General features: G+C 50.1%; 3 protein-coding genes and 1 non-coding gene across 6 annotated transcripts; all 4 read left to right on the top strand.

The window, feature by feature from the left end:
• The first annotated feature begins 36 nt into the window (after window positions 1–36).
• LOC112886968 (sister chromatid cohesion 1 protein 1) lies at window positions 37–6432 on the top strand. The gene is made up of 20 exons (XM_025953017.1): window positions 37–470; window positions 678–746; window positions 837–895; window positions 984–1028; window positions 1121–1140; window positions 1249–1325; window positions 2390–2486; window positions 2623–2704; window positions 2780–2858; window positions 2976–3139; window positions 3685–3722; window positions 3836–3991; window positions 4076–4244; window positions 4351–4415; window positions 4500–4647; window positions 4718–4811; window positions 5047–5174; window positions 5270–5354; window positions 5461–5573; window positions 6033–6432. Exons 1-20 carry the CDS (start codon window positions 418–420, stop codon window positions 6113–6115), a joined length of 1824 nt encoding a protein of 607 aa, XP_025808802.1. The 5' UTR covers window positions 37–417; the 3' UTR covers window positions 6116–6432.
• A 5510-nt stretch (window positions 6433–11942) lies between these two features.
• On the top strand, window positions 11943–14951 carry LOC112888164 (putative pentatricopeptide repeat-containing protein At3g47840). Of its 3 annotated transcripts, none has more exons than XM_025954525.1 (2): window positions 11943–14222; window positions 14300–14951. In XM_025954525.1, the coding sequence occupies exon 1, from the start codon at window positions 12100–12102 to the stop codon at window positions 14134–14136; it is 2037 nt and encodes a 678-aa protein (XP_025810310.1). In that variant the 5' UTR covers window positions 11943–12099; the 3' UTR covers window positions 14137–14222; window positions 14300–14951. The 3 variants fall into 3 exon arrangements, with proteins under 3 accessions (XP_025810310.1, XP_025810312.1, XP_025810311.1); XM_025954527.1 differs by having other exon boundaries at window positions 11943–14543; window positions 14629–14951; XM_025954526.1 differs by having other exon boundaries at window positions 11943–14543; window positions 14625–14951.
• Window positions 14952–16584: 1633 nt separating this feature from the next.
• TRNAR-CCU lies at window positions 16585–16657 on the top strand. Its single transcript has one exon. It is a non-coding gene; the product is annotated as a tRNA-Arg (tRNA).
• A 3689-nt stretch (window positions 16658–20346) lies between these two features.
• LOC112886521 (predicted GPI-anchored protein 58) lies at window positions 20347–21673 on the top strand. Its single transcript, XM_025952441.1, has one exon. The coding sequence runs from the start codon at window positions 20546–20548 to the stop codon at window positions 21359–21361; it is 816 nt and encodes a 271-aa protein (XP_025808226.1). The 5' UTR covers window positions 20347–20545; the 3' UTR covers window positions 21362–21673.
• The last annotated feature ends 3404 nt before the right edge of the window (window positions 21674–25077 follow it).

Here is a 25077-nt window from a genome sequence, read left to right as displayed (position 1 = left end):
ACGTGTTCGTTGTTCTGTCTGGCCGCCGTACGGCAGGTGAGCGCGAGTAGCCGGAAGGAGGTTCGGGCCGCGAGCTGGCGCGGAAGCTTTGGGCCCTTGACGTATCTGGCCTGACTAAGCCGAACAGCCCACGACCACGAGGGTGGCGCCGCACCGGCGGGGCACGCAGCACACGCACGCCGTGGCGCGGAACGGCCCCCGATAGGTTACCGGTTTTGCCCTCCGCGCGCGCACGATTTCCCCGATCCGCCCCCATCTCTTCCCTCACGAGACAAGCACAAGCTCCTCCCCCTCTCCCAAAACCACCACTCCGAGTCGCCGACCACCAAAACCCCAGTTGGCCTCTCTCTCTCTCGTTGTCTCCGAGGCGTAGCGCCCCCGTCTCCTCCTCCTCCTCCTCTCTCGGCGCGATCGAGAATGTTCTACTCGCACCAGCTCCTCGCGCGGAAGGCGCCGCTCGGCCAGATATGGTGCGCCTCCCCCCCCCCCCCACCCCCCTCCTCCTGTTCGCGCGTCCCGATCGCCTCGTTGCGGCTCTAATTTTCTCGTTTCCCTGGATTCCTACGTGTCGCGACGCGCTTCTCAGCGATTTTCCGACAAGTTGCGCTTAATCCGCTCCTAATGCTGGCTCCGCGGCTGGTGGATTAGGCCACTAATCGCGCCCGTTGTCGTTGCAGGATGGCGGCGACGCTCCACTCGAAGATCAACCGCAAGCGGCTCGACAAGCTCGACATCATCAAAATCTGGTGAGCGGATTGGCCCCGCTGGTTCGAATTCCGTCCGGTTTTCCTTGTATTCTCTCTTGGTGATTTTTGTTTGTGCGATTGTTGTTTTAGTGAGGAGATTTTGAACCCGTCGGTGCCCATGGCTCTGAGGCTCTCTGGGATCCTCATGGGTGAGTTCGACTTTGTTTGCGCCCCCAGCATTTATCCTCGCATTTTTGGTCGGGGTTTTTATGTGCTGTGCTCGAAATGAGTGAGCAGGTGGCGTGGTGATCGTGTACGAGAGGAAGGTGAAGCTCCTCTATGGTAATTTACTTCCTCTCTATTTGCTGGATTTTTTTTATAAGTGCTCATGCTTTTGCCATCTCAAATTAAATGGGTGTTTCCTTTTGTCGCAGATGATGTGTCTCGGCTTCTGGTAAGATTAGTTGAAGTTTTGTCAGATTATTTTCTGCGTCCTGCTTGATAGATTTGATTATCCTTGTGAATTCAGTTGGAGTTATTCTTGTACTAACTTCTCGTGCAGATTGAGATCAACGAGGCATGGCGGATCAAACCGGCCACGGACCCCACCGTCCTCCCCAAGGGTAAAGCCCAAGCTAAGTAAGTGTGCTCTCGATCTCCATCCCTTTCTAGAAGCTTCTAGATGTTACATGCTGGGGTTGGGGTCTTGTGCTTCGGTTTGAGGAAAGTTGATTGTGAGTGCATTCTGGTGATGTTGTTACTGAGGAGACTTGGTGTTTGTTTCCCAGCTCCCCGAAAATGGAGATTGCTGTGTGAGTTCAGGCTGTAATCTGGCTGGGATGTTCGTGGAAGTTCATAGGAGAGAGATGTTGTCAGTTTGTTTGGGTTAAATTGGTATGTGCTGCAGTGTGTGTACTATGGGAAATGGAAATGGGATTTGCAGCTAGCTTGTGATTGCCGTGGTAGCCTGCTGTGCCCTTACTCACATGACTCTTGTTATGCTTGCTGATGGTACTTGCATCTGTTGTCTGATGTACGACTCAAAATGATCTTCTCTTGCCTGGCCTAATCACCCAATTGTTTGCTCAAATTTTATCTCGGCGCTGCATATTTGGTTGGAGGGTCTCTGGTATGCATTATCAGCGCCCCCCCCCCCCCACCCCCAAAAAATAAAAAGGATATGGCGGGGTTTGTATTAGCAAATTTTGGGTAAAGCAGTCAGTTTTTCCTTCGTGTCATTGGAGTTCTCTTGGCCTCTCCTTTAGCTTGTCCATTTACTGGGTAAACAATATATTGTACATGAGAACTAAATCAATAATTCTATCTTCAAAGAGTCCTCCATCGCCTTTGAGAACTGGAAATAAACATCTACTGTCATGATTGATTTCTTTCAGAAGTACCATTGCCTAACCCATTACGGCTGTAGTATATCCCTTGTGGAGTTTGCTCGAGAGTTAATGTAATCTTTTCCTGATATGACACCTTTTCTGGTTAAGATTCCACATATAAATTTGACCTCATTGTTAGTGGATCTTTTCAAAGACCTCAGTTTCTCCCTTCTGTAAATAGCATGGAATAGCTATGAACTGGTGATATAGGGAATATTGTTCCTTGCTAAGAGTAGGAAAGTAATGTGGCTTTCCAAAAAGAAAGAACGAAAGAAAGTATGTGGCATGCTTATCTGACATTGGAACTTCTTACAGGTACGAAGCAGTAACACTTCCAGAGAAAATTATGAATATGGAGGTGGAACAGCCCATGATTTTCTCAGAGGCTGATGCTACCAGGTTCCGGGGAATGGTAATCCTTGGCACCTGTATTTTTCAGAACAATGATTATATTCGTACAGTATAATAATCACCACATGATCGCTATTTTTTATGTCTTTGACCTGATTGTCTTCACTCTTCTGACTGATAATATCATGCCTGTTCAGCGATTGGATGATTTGGACGTACATTATGTTAATGTCAACCTAGATGATGATGACTTCTCTCGTGCCGAGCATCATCACCAAGGTTTGTCTTTCTGCTCATATGGATTTCTTTTGTGTTTGCTTTAGGGAGTATTTTATGACTAGGATATTTTCTCAGCTGAGGCAGTGAATATCACCCTGGTTGATAATTTTGAGTCTGGGCTTGCAGAAACTGATGTGTTTAATCGTTTTGAGAGGTAAAACAAAGTTACATATTTTAATTTACTATTATTTTATCATTTACTGTTGTATGCTTCTTTTTCTTATCTTGTGTCCAGTACCAATATAATTAAGCAAAAATGCCTTGTATGCAGATTTGACATAGCAGATGATGAGACCACAGTCAATATCACTCCTGATGAACACCCACAGGTTCCAAGTACGCTGGTCCCCTCACCACCTAGGCAGGAAGATCCTCCTCAGCAAGAAGAGCCATATTATGCTGCCCCATCCCCTGTTCAAGAAGAACCTCAACAAGGTTAAATCAAGCACATGATTTACTCTATGGTTCTATATGGAAACAAGACTCGAGTTTCTTAAGACTAGAAATTATTTCTGTTTTTCGCCAAATGATAATCCATGTCAATTATTCATTGAGATGTTGTTTTAGTTGAGTGAAACTTGCATCCAATTTTTTTTCAGTTCATGGTTCTTCCTGAAAGCTAATGGTAATTTGCATACTCTGTTAGGATGTTCTGGAGAATATTTTGTTTAATGAAATAGCTAAAACTATTCATGTTTATCTCCTATTGCCTATGTACATACTCAAATGGCTACAGCAGAACTCTATTTCAGATTAAATGACTAGGTAGCGCACTCTTGGTTGCAACTACTAAGTCTGCTAACTGTTATATGGAATATCTTACCTTTTTTTGGCACGCGTTTAGTTTCTCCCTTCATGATTTGTTTTCACTTACAAGCTACCTGATACTTTGACTGCTAAACATAATTTGACTACATGTGTTGTTGTATTTATACCATGTTTGAAGTATCTTGTTGCAATTATTGATGGTTCTTTTGCAGGGGGTTCGCTAGAGGGGCAAGAGGAACAGAAGATGAAGGTAAACATGATCTATCAAGCCTGATTACATCTAGGGTATAATATATAGATGGAAAAACGGTTGATTGTTTAGTTTGTTCTTGTTTACCTGAGCTAGAACTTTTCCTGACACAGGAAAAGCAACCACCTAAAGCATCAAAGCGGAAAGCACGTAGGAAACTCCCCCAGGTGATTATGGATAATAACCAGATAATGATCCCAGGAAATATGTATCAGACATGGCTGAAGGACACATCTAACCTTGTCTCAAAAAGGCGGAAAGTTATCAACGTAAGTTTGGTTTGATTTACCAGTTTTCCTGTAGATTTCTGTACCAATTCTAATAAAGAAAAATGATTTTTATCTTACTTGCAGAATTTTTGTTTTATTCGATCAACAAAGATAAGTGATCTCATGGACATGCCCCCGGTTGCTCTAATATCTTTCTCGGACAAGTCACCCTCAGAATTATATTATCCTAAGCCACTTATGCAGCTGTGGAAGGAATGCACTGAAGTCGACTCTGCAAAAGCTTCATCTTCAGGTCACTGCATTATTTCTAATTTTGTGTCACTTGAAGAAATTGTACTATTCGAACATGCTAAATGCTAATTTAAAAACCTTCACTGTTTATTACTTTCTCAAAGCAGGCCAGCCATCATCATCACAAGAACAACATCGGAGAAACTCGCCACCTCATGAATTTCCACCTCAGGTTATTCCAGACTCTTTCATTTTCTAGAAAAATAGCAGTCTTTCCCTATGAGCCAGTCATCCTGATGTGTGGTTGAATTTGCAGCCTGAAGGAGAATATGAGATGGAAACTGGAGCTCCCCCAATGGACTTCACAGATGGCCTCGAAAAACTCAGAGGAAACATGAATGCAGAGTATGACAGAGCTTACGATAATCTGCTTAGTGACCATAGTGTTACTCCTGGAAGTCCTGGTAAGTTGAGAAGTGAATAAGTTTAAGTTCGTGCTTATATAGATAGTCAATAACATAAATCCTTCACCAGGGTTAAGTCGGAGGTCTGCTTCGAGCTCTGGTGGTTCTGGACGTGGGTTTATACCACTGGATCCAGAAGTGCAATTGCCATCAGGAAGTGGAAGGTGACTGTTCACTTATAGTAATAGCAACATGTCACCTATATTAGTACACTGAATTATGGCTATGTGATCTTTTGGCACTGAAAGAACTTGGCCCTCTAAAGAATGTTTTCATTTTCACAAAAGAACCTCCTTTTGTATATGCTTGAAAGGGTAGAAACTGAAAATGTTTAGCTCCCTAAGGTCCTTAGTATCTTGGTTAGGTTCTTATAGTGACCGTGCCATGGTTATTGAGCAGGTCCAAGAGGCAACATTCATCTGGAAGAAGCTTGGGGAATCTTGATCCAGTTGATGAAGACTTTCCACTGGAGCAAGAAGTGAGGGACTTCAAGATGAGAAGGCTTTCAGATTTTGGGCCAACTCCTGGTTGGTTGCATTTCTGTCCTTTATTCGCTCTGTTATATGTAAACATGTGAAAATGTTTCAACAACATAGAATTTAACAGTTAACATTCGGTTTAGACCTTCTGGAAGAAACTGAACCGACTCAAACCCCATATGAGAAGCGCTCTGATCCTATCGACAAGGTCACAGAATCAATCCAGTCGTAAGTATCCTGAACAAAGCTCATAGTGCCTGGGTAACTTAAGTTTGTTAAAATGAAGTGCAACAGATGCACATACATTTCTGATTCTAGAGTTATATTCATGCAGGCACCTCAAACTACACTTTGATACCCCAGGTGCCCCGCAATCTGAATCACTAAGTCTGCTAGCTTCTGGGATGACCACAGCCAGGGCAGCTCGATTGTTCTATCAAATGACCGGTATGTGTTCCGCTATTTGCTTATACCAGAAAAAAAAAGTGTGGTTGCTTAAGTGAATAAAAACACTCGTCGCTCTGACACGATTTTTAATGTTATGCTAGCTTTGTTGGCTTAATGACCATTCATAGTTTCTGTAATTAGTTCGGCTTTACACTTTGAATGCTATGCAAGATGCTTTCCTTTTGGTTACATCATGGTTACTCAGCTGATATTGCTAGAAATTTTTTTGAATCTATAACGTTATGGCTCCACAGCTTTCTGAATTGTGGCAAATAATAGTTCTGACAAGTTTCACACAGTCCTACACTATCCCGGGCAGATAACTTGGGCTTACTGAGTTTGCTTCAAATGTTTTACGCTAGAGGAATGGCTAATGGGAAGTTTATCGTAGCACTCATTCAGTTTTACTGTATTGCTAGAATGGAACATATTATTTACTGAGGAATGCTTGTTCTGCAGTTTTGGCAACTTTTGATTACATCAAGGTTACGCAGCCGGAACCATACGGGGACATCTCGATCTCCAGGGGAGCAAAGATGTGAATGTGACTTGGTGCTGAAAGTCGGGAACAGTTTTGCTGCTGAGGTTCCTGCAGGCACACGTACATCCGTGTTAATATTATACAGCGCTTACATTTTGCACAGGTCTGTTAGGTCTTGTTATTGTTTCTGCTGAAGAGAGTGAAGGAAGCAAGTTATAAGGCAGTAGATTTGTGTTTTAAGTCAAACGAGTGTTGATACTAGACGTTTGATAGGAAGTAAGTTATTATAGGATTGAAGTCCCATGACATTATATATAGAAAGGGATGTACTGCGCTGCGCACGCACATTAGATTTCATTGGTTCTATATTATATGTATATGGTTCAGGATAGTGTACCTGATCTTACCACTTCACCTCTGCAAAATATGATTATGCATGTACCGAATCTGAATGCATATTGTTCTTGATTGCCTTTCATTCTGATATTACCTCCTTGACAATGACACTGTATATCTGGATATCTTCTAAAGATGTATGCCTAATATTCATCAATTGCTAAAAAGCTTAAACTTTATGAGGTCACATAACCTGAAAAGGCTTAGAGTGATCTCGACCATAGGTTCTTAACCTTATCCGTTTGTCCATATATTATCGCTGGCCAATTTGTCTTATCCCCTAGTATATACTACAATTATCCGTAATAATTCATTCAAATAATACTTTAGCCTGACGACGCCTGGGAGCCCTTCACTGACGACAGCCACCGCAGCCGTGCCAGGGCAGGTTTCTCTTCAACGGTAGCGCGTGCACGAGCATGCACGGTCAACTGTGATCAGCGTCAAGTTTTGTCGGGGCAAACCGTTTTCTCATGCCTGAAGAAGAAGGTTCCGGCCCTAAGGTGGGCCCGTGAAACAAGGATATGTCCGCCTACAACTCTTTAATTATTAATTATTAACTATTAATTGCAATAATTCTTAACTAGTACTACCTTCCCAATATATATGTGACCGTTTAAACCATAAACCGATCTCTCTCTCTCTCTCTCTCTCTCTCTCTCTCTCTCAACCTCTTCCCTTCCTTGGCCTCCCTCTCTCCTAACCCCTTCCCGTTCTTGGCATCTACTCAATCTACTTTCCGATTTCCATGGAGGTCGCTGTCAGGCCGCAGCCGCATGAGCTGGTCCGGCAGCTGCAGTTCCCTCCCGGCTACCACTTCGTGCCGACCGAGGCGGAGCTCGTCGACGTCTACCTCCGCGGCAAGATCGACGGCCGGGAGCTGCCTCTCGACATCGTCAACGAGGTCGCCGTCCTCGACTGGCAGCCAGGCAGCCTCGTCGGTAAGCAAACCCGGCCCGGCCGGCTTTCAATTCTCTCTATACCTGTTAATCACCTATAGCTATATATATGCAGATCGATAGTCTTCATTAAAATAAACTCTCCTACTGATGATGGTCCGATAGTTACATGCATGATAAGTTAAAGCTGATATTAATAATTCATCTGATGATGCGAATTAGTAGCAGCTTGTCTTGTTGATCCCGCTGACCGTAAACACGTGCTGCACGCAGAGGCGTACAAGGGGTACGGGGAGAACAAGTGGTACTTCTTCACGGTGCGGGAGCCGTCGTCGTCGAACAAGGAGGAGGAGCCCAACCGGAAGGTGAGGGTGCCGGGCGTCAAGGCAACGTGGAAGGCGACGGGGAGCTTGGTGCCCATCTCGGTGGAAGGAGGCGAGCGGCAGCAGGAGGAGCCTGGCGCCGTCCGCAGGAAGGAGAAGGTCGTCGTGGGGACCAAGAGGGTGCTCATCTACCAGTCCAGCGACGCCGAGGAGGACGGCAAGTGGAGCATGCACGAGTACATCCTGAAAGGCCACGCCAAGGTACGCATACGTACATGTATATATATATATATGCTTGCACTATATATATTGCAAATTGTTACAAAACCAATATCTCAATAGTGATCTGAATACGAATCTATTGATGTAACTTTGTACACTACATATGCATATTACTAATTGTTGATCAAAATTTGTAAAGTTTGACTTTTGCACAATACAATAAGCCTTACATTAATGTGACCAGGTGTATAACTATGTACCTTTTTCTTGACATTTGGGTATGGTATCCAACACATGTCTTTGTCCATTACTTTTTCTAAGAGTTTTGTTGGAATCTATTGACAATATAGTTGTTCCAAAGTATATATTAGTCAAGGAAAAATACTACTATTATATTTTTTACATCACAAATATTAGTATTTTGTGTATATTTATGGTCCAGTTTGTAAGTTTGAATATGCATCCATCAAAATATCTTGTATTTGAGAACAAATTGAGTATTATTTTTTGAGACACGATACGGATGCGGACACTTATGTGCACTCATGCCACCATACTCACGTGCACGCTTACACCTTTGAGAGTGGGCATTATTTGTTCGTGATAGATTCAAATACTTCTTTGGTACGTAAGCGGTATAATTTCTTAAATATCAAGAGCTATGTATAAAAGAAGGTTACACAATTTTACGAAAAATATGAATATCATTGTTGTGAGACATAATATTTGTCATTTTCCTAACCATTTGACTAAAATGCATTTATATTCATCCATCCATGGTAGAAATATGAGATAAAACTGTATTTAATTTTCTAAATATTTTATTTCTCTACCTAGATCATTTTTTCTTATACCTGAACATTGCAAAGTCAAATTTTGTCAAAGATCTGTTTGCCCTAATCACTAATGGACCATTTTTTTTCTTGAACCAGTACGTTACAAATCGGACATATTATTGCCAAAAAAAATCTGTCAATAGATAATTAACGTTTCTCAAGGAAAATAATACACTAGTTAAGGCATCTAATTTTTTACTGGCTCAATATATCACAATTCTGACTTGGAAGACACGATTTCCATCTCGTGGCTTGCCTCGCGTCAGACCTGGCCCGTGGCTTACCTGATTGGCCTAAAAAAATTAAAACGTTCCTTCTGCAGTTCTATCTCATACCCTACAGTGCCTGATTGGCCTAAAGAAATAGCGATTAAATTGACTGATTTAATCTCCTCCTATGTCTGTATTGATTGTTTTCTATGACATGGATGCAGATAGGGCAGTATGCCCTGTGCTCGATTCAACGGAAGCAACACTCGGAGACCGTGGACGCCAACGCCGGCGAGGGCTGCAGCAGCAGCAGCCGCAAGAGGACTAGGGCAAGGAACGTGGATCCGGAGAAGACTAAGAAGAAAAGGACGATCAATAAGGCTGCTTCTACCAAGAGAATTGCGAGGAGAAAAAATAAGATTTCAGCACGCGCGGAGGAGGAACAGCAGCAGGAGGAAGTAGCACTCGTCAGCAGCCCCGTCAAGCCGCCATTTACGCCGCCCCAGCACCAGCTGCAGGCTCCTCCCCAAGCACTGCAGCACGAACAGAAGGCGTTGGCAGCGTACGGTGCGCCGGTCCTCACCGCCCTGCCGCTGCAGGGATACCCAGCACCCTCAGATGGAATGCTCGGAGATTATGCCCCCATGCATGAAGAAGACACGCGTGCGGGCAGCTTCCAGCGTGATGACGACATGTCCCGGTGCCTCGAGATCCAGAACCTTCTGAGATCCTGCAGCCGAGAGGAGCAGCTACCGTGTTACACTGTCAATGAGGTTATTGCAGACAGCCATGCTCAGTATCAGCTCTACCAGCAACAAGATGATTGCGAGTTCTTTGCACTTGAGGACCAGTACGCATCGCAGTACCTGTACCAAGACTCTGACCTTTTCCCCGGCGACACAACACAGAATAGCAGCATCTGGAAGCATGGTCAGCATCAGATTTACCAACAAGAGGTTGGAGGTGCCTTTGGAACACCAGACCAGCAGACAAATGCTCAATACTATGACCAGTTGCCTTACGAGTTGATGTGCAGCGGCTATCTGCCTGCACAAGCAGGAGGCTATTGTTCGTCTGACCAGTTCATTGGGAGTGTTCAGGGTGACACTGCTGCTTCCGGAAGCGATGGTGATATGGGTCTTGCCGCTGATGATGAATTTGATGGTATGAGCATGCTGCGTGATGATGATCCTGAGGAGTGTGTGGGCGCACAGGATGGGAGCAATCCAGAAGCCTTGCAGAGTCAGGATCCTAGGTCATGGGGACAGCAGCAGCATACTGCCCACGGCCACGTCTGCGACGGGCCACCCTCTCGCTCCATATCTGATTTCTGGGCCTAGGCGAGGTGATGTTGTTCGTGGGTGATTTTTTTTCGGTCTTTGGAAGGTAAAAACACCTTTTTTACCTTCCAAGGACCGTAAAAAACAGCCACATGGTTGCTATGGTGTTATTAGTTTATAGTAATTATTGAACTCTGATAATAATTGTGGACATGGTGATGGGTGTCCCTTTTTTTGCATGTTAGCTAGCATGGTTTAGTGTCTATGAACTATTTGCCAGTATTATTATTTAAGTTAAATAAAAGTAGATCATATGCCATATATGTTTGGCCTACCAAGTCTGTTGATAAGCTTAAGCTTAGCCTCTTGCTAGCTTGTTCAGTGCTTTTTTTTTAAGTACCTCCGACATGGACGGTAAAAACTACCTCATTGATTGTGGTGATATTGTTGTTGGGTGTCCGGAGCTTTGCTAATAGTTGCGGATATTTAAGTTCAAAAAAATAGTTGTGGATATGGTGATAGGTGTCCCTCTTTAACAGTGGTGAGCATCTATCTAGAATTACCTACTGTATGTTTGTATGCTACATGTATGTTATGTTTGTGATCTGCTAATAAGTTTGTATATATACCTGCTCATTGATGATAGTATTAGCTAGGTTGGTTATTACCTCAAACAAAATTGCGTTTGATTCTAATTGTATTTTCCTATTCGGATGATAGCTAGCTTAATTAGTATATCTAGGTGGATTGATTACTGTAATCGAGTTTCATATTTATCATACTCAAAACCTACTAGAGTCTGAATTGAAATCCGATTGTATACACTGAATATTTGTGTGCGACTTAAACACACGTATGTCACTCCACATTCCGTTGAGCAACCCTCGTACGTACGTACTGTACTCATCTCCTTGAGACTGACGACGACGACGCTGGGGTTCAGTCGCAAGGAGATGCTCCTCATCTCGCTGACGTACTTCAGGGTCCCCGGGATACGCGAATGGGACGCCTGCAGGCGGCACCTGCCCAGCATCAGGGCGCACCTCGCCACCATCGTCGCCGCCGCGCTCTAGAGCTAGAGGTACCGGGCGCGGCCTCTTCCGGCTTGTGCTCAACGAGGACTCCGTCTCGTTCCGGCTCCACGGCCCCCCTGTACGACCTGCCTCGGCCAGCTCGCGCGGAGGGTCGGAGGAGGTACAGGACCCAGCGGGCGAGGAGGAGCGCGCGCGCGGCGGCGATGGTCCGTCCTTTTGTAGGTTGTGTGGCAGCAGCTACTCAGGAGGCCAGCAATGGAGAGTGAATTATAGCTATGCCTATAGGTTGTGTGGTACTGATAATATTGTTGTGATAATTGGTGACGAACAAAAGCAGTTTTGCCGAAAATTCTTTTTTTTTTAGACACTTATGTCTTTGTTCTCTGTTGCTTTGCAACTGCCGGCGTCATGTACGGCGGAGGTACACGCCGCCGCGCGTCCCCTACCAACCTTTCCCGCTTCATCCCATCCGACATCCGTCATTGTTCTACCATCATGCCTGGGGACTGGCCACGGATGCCAGGGCCACCTGCAGCCTCCACAGACAGCGCCACAGCGGGCTGTAAGGCACTCAAACCACAGATGGGCTTCTTGGCGCGGCACGGTAGATACTACTTTCCAGCCCAAAACTACAAACGCGGGCCCAAATCCCAGACGCACGAAGCAGTAGATACTTTCCAGCCCAAAACTCCACACTCTTCGACGGCGGCGGTGCGGGCGCCCCAGCAGGCCAGCAGCACGAAGCAGCGGAGGACCGCCACAGGCTCCGGCGGACGGCCGGCCTACGGAACGGCGGCGGGAGGAGGAGGGTCTGGGCCGACCCCCGCCCGCCCGCCACAGCTTCCGATGCTGAGGCAGCTGGTCCGATCGGGCAAGCTCGCCGACGCGAGGAGCCTATTCGACGCGATGCCGCACCGCGACGAGGTCGCCTACGCCACGCTCCTCGCGGGCTATGCAGCCGCTGCCGACTTCCCCGGCGCGATGGCGCTCTTCTACCGTCTCCGCGCCTCCTCCCCGCCCCACGCTGCCGCGGACCCGTTCGTCCTCAGCCCCGTCTTCAAGGCGTGCGCTTCCGCGGCCGCCGACGCCGGGATCCTCCGGCGCGCCGCGGCGCTGCACGCGTTCGCCGTCCGCTCGTCGGCCGTGTCGTCCGTGTTCGTCTCCACGGCGCTTGCGGACGCGTACGCCAAGGCCGGCCGCCTCGAGCTGGCGCTCCAGGTGTTCGACGAAATGCCGTGCAAGAACGTGGTCTCGTGGACCACGCTCGTCGCCTCGCTGGCGCGGGCCGGCCGGCGTCACGACGCGCTCCGCCGCTTCGCCGAGATGCGGACCTCCGGCGTGGCCTGCGACTCCCACGCCTACGCGGCCGCGCTCACGGCGTGCGTGGACGCAGGGCTGCTGCCGCGCGGGCGCGAGGTGCACGCTCTCTGCGCCAAGCTCGGCCTCGACGCCACGCCCTACGTCGCCAACACGCTCGCTACGCTGTACGCGCGATTCGGCGACGTGGACCGCGCGCTAGCCACGGTCAGCCGCATGAGCTCGCGCGACGTTGCCGCGTGCACGACACTGATTGCATCCTACGTCCAGACCGGCCGTGCAGAGGAAGCCATCGAGGCGTTTGTCAGAATGCTTCACGACGAGTCATCGAATTCTGCATCACCCAATGAGTATACTTTCTCTGCCGTAATTGCCGCGTGTGCAAATATTGAACGTGTCTATCTTGGTGAGCAGATACATGCACAAGCTGCACGGAGAGGGCTGTCTCATGCCCGCTCCGTGGCGAACTCCCTTGTCAAACTCTACGCACGCTGTGGCCGTCTTTCAGCTGCTACTGATGTGTTCCGGGAGAGTATTGTCAAGGATGTCGTCTCTTGGAGTGCAATTATATCAGGATATGCACAGGAAGGCTACGCCGAGGAGGCTTTTGCTATGTTCTCTGAAATGAGGCATCATAGCAGTTGCCCTCGGCCAAATGAGTTTACTCTTGCCAGCCTCTTGAGTGTGTGTGCAGGTGCTGCAGCAATGGATACTGGACGCCAGCTGCACGCACTTGCTGTGTCTGCTGGACTTGAACACCATGCGATGATCAGGAGTGCGCTCATTGACATGTATGGAAAGAGTGGTAGCATGTCAGATGCTGATGTCGTATTTTCCAATCGTACTAATGATGATGTGATCTCATGGACTGCTATGATCGTTGGGCAAGCTGAGCATGGTCACAGCAAAGGGGCGCTTGAACTGTTTGAGGAAATGTGCCGAGTGGGGCTAAAGCCGGACCATGTTACGTTCATTGGTGTACTCACTGCTTGCTCTCACGCGGGGGAAGTTGAGCTCGGGTTGAGATACCTCAATGCAATGAGCAAAAGGCATGGAGTGGAGCCTTCAAAGGAGCACTATGGTTGTGTTGTTGATTTGTTGGGCAGAGCTGGTAGAGTACATGAGGCTGAGGAGTTGATTGGAAGAATTTCTGACGATGAAAGAGACGGTGTGGTTTGGACTTCTTTGCTTAGGGCATGTGCAGCTCGAGGGGCAGAGGAAACTGGAAAGAGAGCTGCCAAGAGGGTGATGGAGGCAGAGCCATGGGGTTCAGGAGCACATGTGGCAATGGCGAACCTCTATGCCAGCAAAGGGCAGTGGCGTGAGGCAGCCCAGGAACGCCATTTGATGAAGCGGAAAGGTGTTGTAAAAGGGGCAGGGTGGTCATCTGTCGAAGTTGGAGGGGAAGACAGAGGGATCGGAGTGTTTGTTTCTGGAGACCGGACAAATCCCCAAGACAATGCCATCATTGCTATGCTTAACTTGATGTACTATGGAGCTGGAATGGTTTGCCATATCCCTGATCAGTTGGATTTAGGATCAGAAGTGGAGCTAACAGTTAACTAGTAATCCCGAAAGGATCACTTACTGCAACAGGGACAGGGACCCTTGCCAATTGCCATGGCGGAACATCCATTACAGGACAACATAAGGTCTGGTCGTCTCACTTATTTTGTGCTTCTGCTTTCTGGGAAATCCGATTACTAATGCTGTACTGATCTGCATACAGACCTTGATAAGGTGGCTGCAACATTTAGTATTCAGATATTTAGGGTGCACTGTATTCCAGTCCAATCAAGTATTCTGAAAAAGGAATTCTATTCCAATCAAATAAAGCAGCTGTGGCAGGCTACAGGCTAAATCAAGCCAAGTTGATTTCTGCATTGGACTTGTATTGCAGAAGCTCATTCTTTAGTGTACCAAACTGATGTAACCTTGGTGCGTTGCCCAGTGGCTTGGAGCGAAGCATGAATGTGAGTAGCTAGCTGCCTGGTGATCTCTTTTACAGAAAAAGCATGGGGATTGTTTAAGCCATATTCATTTTTCTTGTGAAGGAAGGCTAGCCACCTTTTGGAAGGAAATTCACTCTTCACGACAACAATTCCGTATTCCATGCTGCACTGCTCTGTAGTTTGTACACCTTTATCCCTTTTTGATAGAAAAGGTAGTAAATTATTTCTTGACTAACTTGTTGATTCCTTGGTGAATGTTCTTGTAAAGGCTGATAATGTTGATCCTCATTCTACAATAATAGAAGGGGTTGCCTTTATCCCTTGTGCCAACTAATCATATGATATTATTTTTTTACTCTTTTACAATGTTGACGACAGAATGATGTAATGCTTAGTCATGTCTATTCTATTGTACAGCCTTTTAAATCCTGTCTCCGTGTTGTGCATGACATCCCTTGGGTGCAAATTTCCCGTGCTTGGTTCACTGAGCTAGATGCTATCATGTGCGCGTGTTTTCTGTTAATTTTTGAAGAGCCAAGTACACTGGTTTCATGAGTAGTAATTGAACGGAATCTGGATATTCAAAGTGCATTGGGATTTCGCCATGGATCTGCCAAGCAGCACGGTTAATCCCCTTTTGGATATGATAATTGCCTCTTTCTTTTTGTGTATATCTTTGCAGGAAGCAGGTGAGGCCCATGCGCGGAACAAGCTAGCTGCACTACCCACGCATTATATTTGAGCGACGGTAGGGCTAGGGTAGGAGCACTTGGGGTTAGAAAGGAACAAAAATCACCGGTGATAGATACTAGTAATGGAGTGGTAGCAATGATGCCGCTTTGGTGATGGGGCTTAGCTTAGGCTCCGGGAGACGCTTTAACTAACCCCACGTCCTACTCATCTCTCCATCCACAGCCGTTTACAAGTTTTATCCGGCCGTGACTCCGAGGCACCAAACACCAGGGCAGGCCCTACCGGAATCATAAGCCATGACTATGTCTCGAAAGCGCCTCAGGTCAGTAGAGCATCGCACTGTCACTACTCTAATCCCTTGCAATGATGGAGCCAGAGCCGGCCGATCGATCAACCTCTCCAAATTGCACTACTGGTAGAAAGAAAGGGAACAGATCGCTAATCAAGGACAAGGCAAAGCTACCACTTTAGTGTCTACTTAGTAATAGTTTACTACCACTACGCCTCCCTTCCTAACCTTCTAGAACTGAAAGGAAAGTAAAAGGAGAGAAAAAAAAAGATTTCTTTGCTTTCATGTGTAGCATCTCAGGAGCAGAGGAGAGCTCCATTTCCATGGCTAGGATGTTAGGCCCTTGGTCCCTCTCCCTCCGAGCTCCACTGGTACGGATCACGGAGGAGGATGCCCTTGGTAGCCGACGTGTCGAGCCCAGGGACGACCACCTCCGAAAGGCGGGACAGCTCGAATCAACCGATCGTGCCCCGGGGAGCCGGAGCGAGTCCGAATTCTAGGTGGCCGCCGGAGGATCGGCGGCGATGGTTGCCGGAGGAACATGCAGGGAATAATCCGACGGGGACGAATCGAAGGCGCGCGCTTCCGTCGCGGCAGCGACTGTTGACGGGGGGAACCGGATGTGGGGATTAGGAGGATAAGAGTGAACAGGGTCCTAATTTGGGGGGGGGGCACACCGGCACAGGCACTTGGCACTTGGAAAGGATGAGCAAAGACGCTATGGGCTGAGGCAGCGGCAAGTGGCTGGGCAAATCAGTGAGCACGGAAGCGGTGCCTTTTCTGGTTTGGCTGCGGCATCGGGTTCGGATTCGATGCCATGCGATGCTTTGTTTTGTTTGCTCGCGGAAGGTATATGTCCGTTCCTTAACACGGTGTTCCGTTGAATTCGAGTGGGGTTTGGTGCCGCAGCCGGGCGAGAGCACTGCAGCCTGCGTGATGGTGGGGAGGCTACTGTTGGTGGGAATAATAGTCGGTGTTCTCGCAGCGGAAAACAGAATCATCCATGCTTATCCGTAGTATGCTTCTGCTTCAGATGTAAAAAAAGGATACGAAGGTTTTCTCCCATTAGCAGGCATCAAAGCGCCTGTAGCTCAGTGGATAGAGCGTCTGTTTCCTAAGCAGAAGGCCGTAGGTTCGACCCCTATCTGGCGCGTATTAATTTTCCATTTTTGTTTTCTGATATTTAATAGTTAATTCTGCCTTTAAAAGGCTTCATTAATTTTATAACCCCGTTAAGACTTTACTCATGTCACTTTTTACTACGTTGTTCCGCTGTATCTACGTCATGTTTTTTTTTTACCACACCGCGCTGATAGATTGATAGTGCACCTGCGTAGATCTCTTCTTCTAAACAAGTGCCAATGCAACTTCAACAGACCTAAAACTAATCGTAGTCTTTTAGGCTCGGGCGTGCACCGGCGTAGCTAGCCGTATCACCTGGTTGCCCGACATGATTACAGTAATCCTGCACCACCACCATAGTCAATCATTGCCCCCGCACTATTCAAACCGATCTTACGTGCTTCGCCAGCAGCTAATCTAATCTAACCAGCAGGCAGGGGTTTTCCCCTTTCCCGCAGCCAAGGTCAAGCCCAGAAACCTACGCTTTGACGCCGGAGCTCCCCTCGCCGCTCGCGCACGGCTGCCACCACAAATCAAAAAGGCAGCACCCGACCCAATCACCGGCTAGCGATACCAAACTCGTTTCCGCTGCGACGGCGACGAGCGGCGGGTCACGCCGCCGTGTCTCCCCCACCAAACCCTCTTCTTTTTGTTAACATATACGGCGACCTTCTTAGTGCCAAAAGCTAAGCTGCTGGCGACCTTTGCATATTTCTCGGCGATCTCCGGCGCCTCGTGAGCCGGCACCTCACATGCGGGGTGAAGACGACCCCCGCTCCGCCGCGGCGGGGGAGAATAATTTGCAGCCTTCCTATGTGAACTAGGTAGCGGCTAGCTCGAGCACCATCGCCAGCGCCTGCTTTCCGTCGTCGAGCCTTTAGGCGGAAATCAAATTGTTCCGATCCCCATGATGCCCGCGCTTTTGTTTTGTACTGGAGAAAACGGGGGAAAGACGGGCACTTTTTAACCCCCTTTCTGTGAATCATGCAGTTTATTTTTTTAAAAAAAAAGATTATGTTAGTGATGCTTGTGTTTTTTTATCTTTTCGCGGACGCTAATGGTGCGCATGTGCTGCGAGATCAGAGTGCTGGCTGGTGCATTCTGGGTTTTTTTTTATTGCAGTGTGGTGGCAGATTTTTCACTCTAGTTAATTCGCATTATCTGTTGTTGTAGTAGCCGTCTACCTTGCTAGCTAGGCGAAAGAATATGGTTAGTGATGTCGGCTTTCATTACAGAGAGGCTCAGGCGCTTGCTTACACGTAACCGGGCTGGGGCTATAGGGCGCCGACGGCAACGGCCGGGGTTGTTTGGACGTGTCTCGTCGGCCGCTGCCTGGCCTGCTGGCGCGCCGAGACCAAAAAGCACCACACGTGTGCACAGCGCCCTCCTCTGTGGCTCCGTCCCATCGCGTCCCCCTGTCCCGGCGCGGCCCGCCCCGTCCCGTCCCCTCCTCGGCGCGCGGGCGCGCCGCGCGCCCCTGCCCGGCCGCCCCGCGCGGCCAAAAGCGTCCAGGCCATAGCCGCTACTGGCTGGGCCGTGGCCGGAAAGAAACGGAAGCGGGTGAACGAGGGAAGGGAAGTGAAGGGACACGGCCGTCGGCCCGGCCGAGCCGTGCACGCACGTGTCAGCTGCCTCGAGCCATTAGCCGTGGCAACTGGCACGGCTCCACGGTCGCGAGACACCGATCTGACTGGCCAGTCTCGTGGGGTTGGAGTGTTGGACTTTCCGTTCCATCCTCCACCCGCAGCGCATGCTTTACGCCAATGTCAGCTGCTGCTGCTGCTGGTAGTACCCAATTTGAAACGCCGGAGTCCCGGCGATTTTACGAGGAGCTGCCGTAGTGGTGCCGTCCGAATAAATCCCCGAATCCCAATGTTCCAAACGAGTCCAGGACGCTGCGCTATTGCAGCCGCTCCGTGGCACGTACGACGGCTGCTCGTACTTTCCGGTGCGCCTGAAAAACCGTGGACGCACGTACGCGAAGACAAGACAGGCAGGTCCACGGGCGGTGGTACGAGAAAATGGCCTGCGATCAGAGAAGAGCAGAGGCAGAGCCCTTCCTTTCGCCACGATCCACGTGAGGGACATTCGTGCCGGGCGCCGGCCTCGGCGCAAGGGCCACCACCGCCAAGCACCAGGGCACCCTGCTGCCCCTGCACCCTTGGCTCCTGCAGCAGCCAGAACCAGCAGCGGCAGGGATGGCCTGCGCGGGGTCATCGGCATGAGCGTGGCACGCGGGGCAAATGCGCTGCGCGCTGGGCGCTGGCGCCGGCCGGGGTCAGCCGGGCCTCGTGCCCGTCCTGCGTGCCGCGCTGCCGCTGCCCGTCAGGGCTTCGGGTTTACTGCCCGCTCGCTCGGAAGCGGGCGGAGTAATTTCGCTCCCTGCCTGGGCTCGTCATGAAGATGCTTCCGACCTCATAATCGTGCCGTGTCCTTGCAGCATTTGGTCAGAAAAACCGCCGGAAACATAAATGCGGCGGCCAAACGGCACACTGAAAAAAAAATCAGAAAAATTCGATCCTTCAGTTTCAACCCGGTGCTGCTAATCTCTCTTTTGACTTTTGACTTGCTCCCAGCATGTCGCCGAGGTTAGAGAGCTTTGTGTGTTTTTCAAACTCGAGACGGCCGGAGATCATCTCCCCTGCCGGTCCGTGACAAGCAGCGCTGTTCCAGGCACCCGCTTCGGGACAGCGGAACGGGGAAAAGGGAAAGGGGGCGGGGCGACGTGGACGCGAGCGCTCGTCCGCCGTTCCAAGCGTGGGCGTGTGCATGGAAGGCGTAGAAAAAGCGTGGCCCGGGCCGGGCCGGGCCAGGCCAGGGCTCAGACCGAGCACGGTGCCCCCCTCCCCCCCGGGGCAAGCCGGATCGAGAAGAAGACATCCGAGTCGATCTCGCGTTGGTCGGGCTGATCGAGGCCGGCATCGGTGGCCCCGCCGCACGCCCCCCGCGCACGAATCTCCGGGCCGGGCCACGCCAATGGGCAATGGCGCCCCTGCCCGGCACACTGAACCACGCATGGGGAGACGTGGTCTACGTGCACATGTATCGTCTCATCTGATCTGATGAGGTCCCCAGCTCCGACACCTCGCAGCTCATGTTTGTTACTACCCCCATTTGGGAGGAGGATCAGTTCAAACAGCTCGGGGAAATGGATGAAAGAGTGAATGGATCGCTAGGTTGTAGAAGCAGGTTGAATTAGTACTATGTTTGCCTGCATGAACTGAATTTTCAACTAGGCCGACGCCTAGTTCAAATGTGCAAGCCTAATCTTGGCGTCCCTGGTCTTTCAAAAAAAAACTCTGGACGTCACGCACCCACCAACCACTAAATATTGCACGTAGCCACTTAGGTTAATCATAACCACCGAAAAGGAAAAGGACATGTTTTTACGGTTCCCCTTTGACCCCGGTTACTACTACCGCATGAAACAAATTGGTGGCACACCACCAATCATTATTGTCTCATAATCATCATCACACCTCTTAAAAATTTAAGCTTCTACGCTGCAAAACTAATGCGAGAAAGAATAAGCTTTGTATCCATTCATCAACAGTACCACATTCCCCTAACAATTAAAATACTGTATGCCCATACGAAACACACAAAGAAAAAAAAAGGAAATATCTAGAGTACTAAGAGGCGGATAAATGTATTAAACACAAAAGTCCGCAGATAAATGCCCCAGAAGTAGCCTATATAAACCCCACATCCACCTCACTCCAGCCAAAGAATTTCAAGTAGCAGCAGCAGCAGCTCGCACACCCTCCACTCTCCCAGACCTCACCTTCAGCTTTCGTTCCAAAAACCCAAGCGGAGCCAAAGCCCCCGGAACGCCACCACGTGGTAGCCAGCCGGCCGGCGCCGCAAGCACCGAGGGTACGTACAGCCTACAGGCTCTAGAGCACGGTGCCAGGCAGCCATGGCGGCCGCCGGAGCAGCGCTGCGGCTACGCCTCCTGTACCGGATGCTGCGCGTGGGGGAGCTCCTCGCGCTCGTGGCCTTCCTCTCCTGGTCGTCGTCCCGCGTGCCGTCTGCGGCGGCCGCCGTGCTGCGCCTCGCGGGGTCGCTCCTCCTCAACGCCCGCTTCGTCTTCGTCCTCGGCAACGCCATCGTGCTGCTCCTCGTCGCGCTGTCGAGACACGACCTCTCCGTCTCCTCCAACCAGCAGACGAGCACGGCCAGCGCGACTGCCGCAAACCCACCGCCTCCGCAGGCCGCGCCAGCCGCCAGCGCCAGCTTCCCTTCCTTCGCCACGCCAGCTCCGACGCCTTCCGGCACCTTTTTGGAAGAAGCCGCCTCCTTCGCCACGCCGGCGGTTCCAGCGCCCGCGGCCATGGAGGCGCCGGAGGCAGCAGCAGCCCCGGCGGCGCCCGAGACGGCGCGCGCGGGCACGGCGTTCGAGGACCAGCCTTCGGTGCGCGCGAGCAGGCTGGCGCGCGCGCCGAGGCGAAGCAGGTCGGAGAAGATGGGCCCGCGCCTGGCGCGGCGCGCCGTGTCCCCCGAGCTGCGGCGCTCCGAGTCGGAGAACGGGCGGCGGCGGCGGTCGTCCGTGACGGCGCGCGACGCGCAGGCGTGCTGGGGCATGGACGACGCGGACGAGTTCCGGCGCACGGTGGAGGCGTTCATCGCGAAGCAGACGCGGTTCCACCGCGAGGAGTCCCTGACCATGGCCGGAGCGGGCGCGCACTGTGGGGCCGACCAGGCCTTCGCCTGCGCCCTCGCCGTCGTCGAATAAAGTTGACGTAGCGGTGGAAAACACCCTGTGCAGAGTACATAAAGGAGAGGCTCCCCTTGCTGAACTTGTTCCGTGTTCATACCCTCGCCGAGGGCTCTGCTGCTCCTGTTCTTCAGATCCGGAGGCCCCTTTCTTTTTAGTTTCTCTTTTCTCGGCGCGTTCCTTCGTTTCGTTCGTCGCCCATAGGAAACCTGCGAAAGATCGAGTAGGCGCGAGGGGGTTTTGGAGCCGCTGGATCGCGGATCCAGCAGAGCGATCGCAAATCCTGTGGTCTGACGACGAAGGAAATGGACTGAATTTGCATGCATGTTCTTCCCGACGGCTCAAACGACGTGAAAATTCATCGTGAATTCGGATGTTTCGATTCTGACGCGTACGACGATCCGAATTTCTGGAGACTTTTGGATGGGATGGCGAGCAAGCGCGGGCCGCCCGTGCGGGGGATGACACGACGCGTCAGAAACCCGGAATCGGATTCGAACAGGAACAGTGGCGCAGCATCGACAGTAGTTTTCGAACACTGCTCACCCAGCCAGAGGGTCCTTCACCAGTTCTCGCAGGCCCTGGAGCACACGCCGGCACGGCACGGCTGCGCAGCGCCATGCGCCCGCGAATTGAACCCGAGGCTGACGTGACACGGGGGGCGGGCGGTACAAATGGCAAGCTCTCGCTTGCTCGATGTGTCCCGCTCCGTGGTTCCTCGGAAAAGATGGATCGGCCCGCTCGTGCCCGGCGGCCGGCTGCCGGACAACACACCTTGCGTGGAGTGTGGGAGTCCGCCAGCGGCGAGCGGGCACGCACGCACCCGTCCATCAGCTGTTCTTCCACCGGGGGCCGGGGGCCGGGCCTACGGCTACGCGGCTACTCCGCACGAGATGACAAGAGGGACTGAGGGAGGGAGGGAGGGGGGAGAGAGCGGAAAGCGGAGGGAGACGGAACAAATTCCTTGTTCCCCCTGGGAAGGGATTTTGATTTTTCAGCCGATTCGCCATTAGCGAAAAACGAGCCCCGCCCCGCCCCCACCTCCACTCCACTCCGCCACTTGGGGTTGCGGCGGCGGCAGCCTGACCAGAGATCTTCTCGTTCGTTCTCTCTGGTCTCCTCGGCGCCGGGTGATCGGTGGCTGATGCGTTCCAGGAGCGAGGGGGGGCGTGTCCCCGTCCCGTGGCGTGCTGGTGCGTTACACGGGAGGGGAGGTTCCGGTCGTTTTCAGCGTGTTCTTGTTCGATTCGCACAATATAATGGCCGCCTGCTTGGTTGGTTGCTTGCCTGCCTGCCTGTCCAACGGAATCTGCCGCCGTTGTGTACTGCGGTTCATGCCACAATAGTGGGCGAGGTAAACTTGAGCTTTTTCTTTTCGAGGAATAAATTTGAGCTTTTCAACACTGGATCACGATCACTCCACCGAGTTAGCTGCAGAGGTCGCCAGACAGATTTTCCAGTGCAGCGACGGGCAGCAAACCATATGATGCATGATAAGTTGATAACATGAATGGAACCACTTCATCAGTTCAGACTTTCAGAGAAGGCAGTACAGGAGTGCTTCTTCTCCACAGTCTAGTGAGGGGGCTGAGAAGCAAATTTAACTGCCGCAAACAAATCATCATGCCGCATGCCTGCAAGTAACTCACCAATCACCTCTCAACCACTGGTACTCGGAAGTTGGAGGAACGGGGAAAATGCCACCTTTATTTTCCACGCCGGCTAAATGCTAGTACTTATTCCAAGTACAAAAGCATTTCTCGGCGAGTATATTATTATCTTTACGGTTTGGCCCTTGCTTTTAGCTGCTTTGCCCCGAATATTGTTTCGGTCGCCACTACCGAGAGTACTAATATCAATGTTATCCGCTGGTAACAGTTTTGGCACCCTGCCCCCTGCCCCCTGCCCTCCAAATCCATTATCCACCAAATGATTCTCCTGGTGTGGCAGCAGGGACAAAAGGCAGGGTCAACATCCTTCCAGGCAAAGCCCGTATTCCGACGCATAATTTTAGATCTTTTTGCCGCATTGCTGTATCTGTTTATTTTCTTTTTTTGCTAACAACCGCATCGTTTTGTTTAGTTTATGGGTCATGACTGATGGACCCTGTGTGTGTGTGAGAGAGGGAGAAAGAAAGATAGCAGAAGTGCAGCCGTGCCCTTGGTTTTCAGTGGATAGTGGATGCTGCTACCAGCAGGAACAGAAAATGGCTTTTGGAATCTGTCACTTTGTGTGCCTGGTTTATGGTTATAATGCTGCCGGTGCTTGCCTGTTAAGTGGAGTACGCAGAGCACCACCAACCTGACCCTACATACCCAGCCCCTTGATGAGTTGCATGCTATTATTATATGTGCAGGGATGTTGAAATGCAAGCAGTTGATGTGTGATGTGTTCATTCTCGCTCCCCACCAGGAGGAGCACATTCGGGAGCTGTTTGTACGAAAGACGTTGGTGTTTTGTTTCTGTTGGGTCGAGTTGTGGCATGATGATTGAACCAAAAGCCCGATCAGGTACTACATGCCAGGCCCCGCGTCCAAGACAACCGAAACAAGGACCTCAAGCCCTGCAATCTCTTGTTCCGGTGCATCCTTGTTCACTTGTGGCTTCGTACAAACAAGTGCAGAGTTTTCAGATTATGCATCATTGTCCTTGTTTCTTTTTTTTTTTACAAACAAATGTAGAGTTTTCAGATTGTGCATCCTTCTCTATTTTTTATTGATAGAGATTAGAGAAAGAGGAGACTCAGCATCTTTTCCCTTTATTTTACTTTTTTGGGTCCCAGTCTCCCAGAGGACTGCCTGAACACCACCAATTAACTCGCTCAAAAAAAAATGTTTCAGAAAAAAAGGAGAAGAACTAAAAGAGCGCCATTTGGGCCACGATTAGAAGGTCCGTTCTGCATTTCCCCAACTAAAAGGTCCGGGAAGACGAACACGGGCCGAAAGTGTGCACGCTTCCTTTCTTGTAGCCCAGGCCGGCCGAAAATGCCATCGGGAATTTCAGCCTGCAGGCTGCAGCATGACGCTCGGCCTGATCAGCCTAATAGGACCAGGAACTGCGGGCCGGGCAGTGCGTCTCACAGTTTTGGCCCAGAATCTGTAACAAATAGGACCAGAGGAGCCTTACGTGGGCAGCACGCTCCGGTTGCACACCAGTCCAGCCCAAACCAAAGCCGTGCGGCGTCCGTGCATGGCAGCCGCGGGAGTCACAGAATATGCCGATTTAACGGTCGGCTCGCACACTTTCTCTTCCACGTTTGGTGTCTAGGGCAAATGGAAGAGGCCGCAGAAACCTTAGCACAGAAGCAAGGAAAATATCCTCCCTACTATGGCATGTCGGCATAGTCCCGCACAGTGTAAACGGCTGTAAACCATTAAGCACCTAAACTTCGTGCACCTTTTATTGAGAAAAAAACTTATTGGACGTATAGTGTGGCGTTTTTCTTAGTATCCTTTCAAAAGACGTTTATTTAACAATAGTATATGGTGGCTAACCGTATTTGCCACATGATGGCAAGTTCCTGTAGTTTGGTAGTATGAAACGACACTTATATTTTGCTTTTTTAGGAAGAGATTTATAGTTTGTTGTCGATTTTCAAATCAATAATCTCATATCCACTCATCTTACTCTAGTCCATTCTTTAAATATAATATAGACATATGCAGGGATGGACCGCGGTGGAAGCGAAACTAAGCATTAGCCCTTGCTTCTTCCACGCACTGCTCCACTGCAAG

This window comes from Panicum hallii, chromosome 3 (genome assembly GCF_002211085.1).
Source record: "Panicum hallii strain FIL2 chromosome 3, PHallii_v3.1, whole genome shotgun sequence".
In the NCBI taxonomy this organism is placed as follows: domain Eukaryota; kingdom Viridiplantae; phylum Streptophyta; class Magnoliopsida; order Poales; family Poaceae; genus Panicum; species Panicum hallii.
The sequence above is the reverse complement of the archived record's forward strand: the minus strand, read 5'-3'. Positions and strand labels throughout refer to the sequence as shown.

Coding starts and splice junctions, on each gene's coding strand:
- LOC112886968 (XM_025953017.1), top strand. CDS start 418: ATGTTCTACTCGCACCAGCTCCTCGCGCGGAAGGCGCCGCTCGGCCAG. Junction 2,487..2,622: donor CTACCAGGTTCCGGGGAATG/GTAATCCTTGGC, acceptor ATGCCTGTTCAG/CGATTGGATGATTTGGACGT. Junction 4,648..4,717: donor TGTTACTCCTGGAAGTCCTG/GTAAGTTGAGAA, acceptor ATCCTTCACCAG/GGTTAAGTCGGAGGTCTGCT.
- LOC112888164 (XM_025954525.1), top strand. CDS start 12,100: ATGCTGAGGCAGCTGGTCCGATCGGGCAAGCTCGCCGACGCGAGGAGC.
- LOC112886521 (XM_025952441.1), top strand. CDS start 20,546: ATGGCGGCCGCCGGAGCAGCGCTGCGGCTACGCCTCCTGTACCGGATG.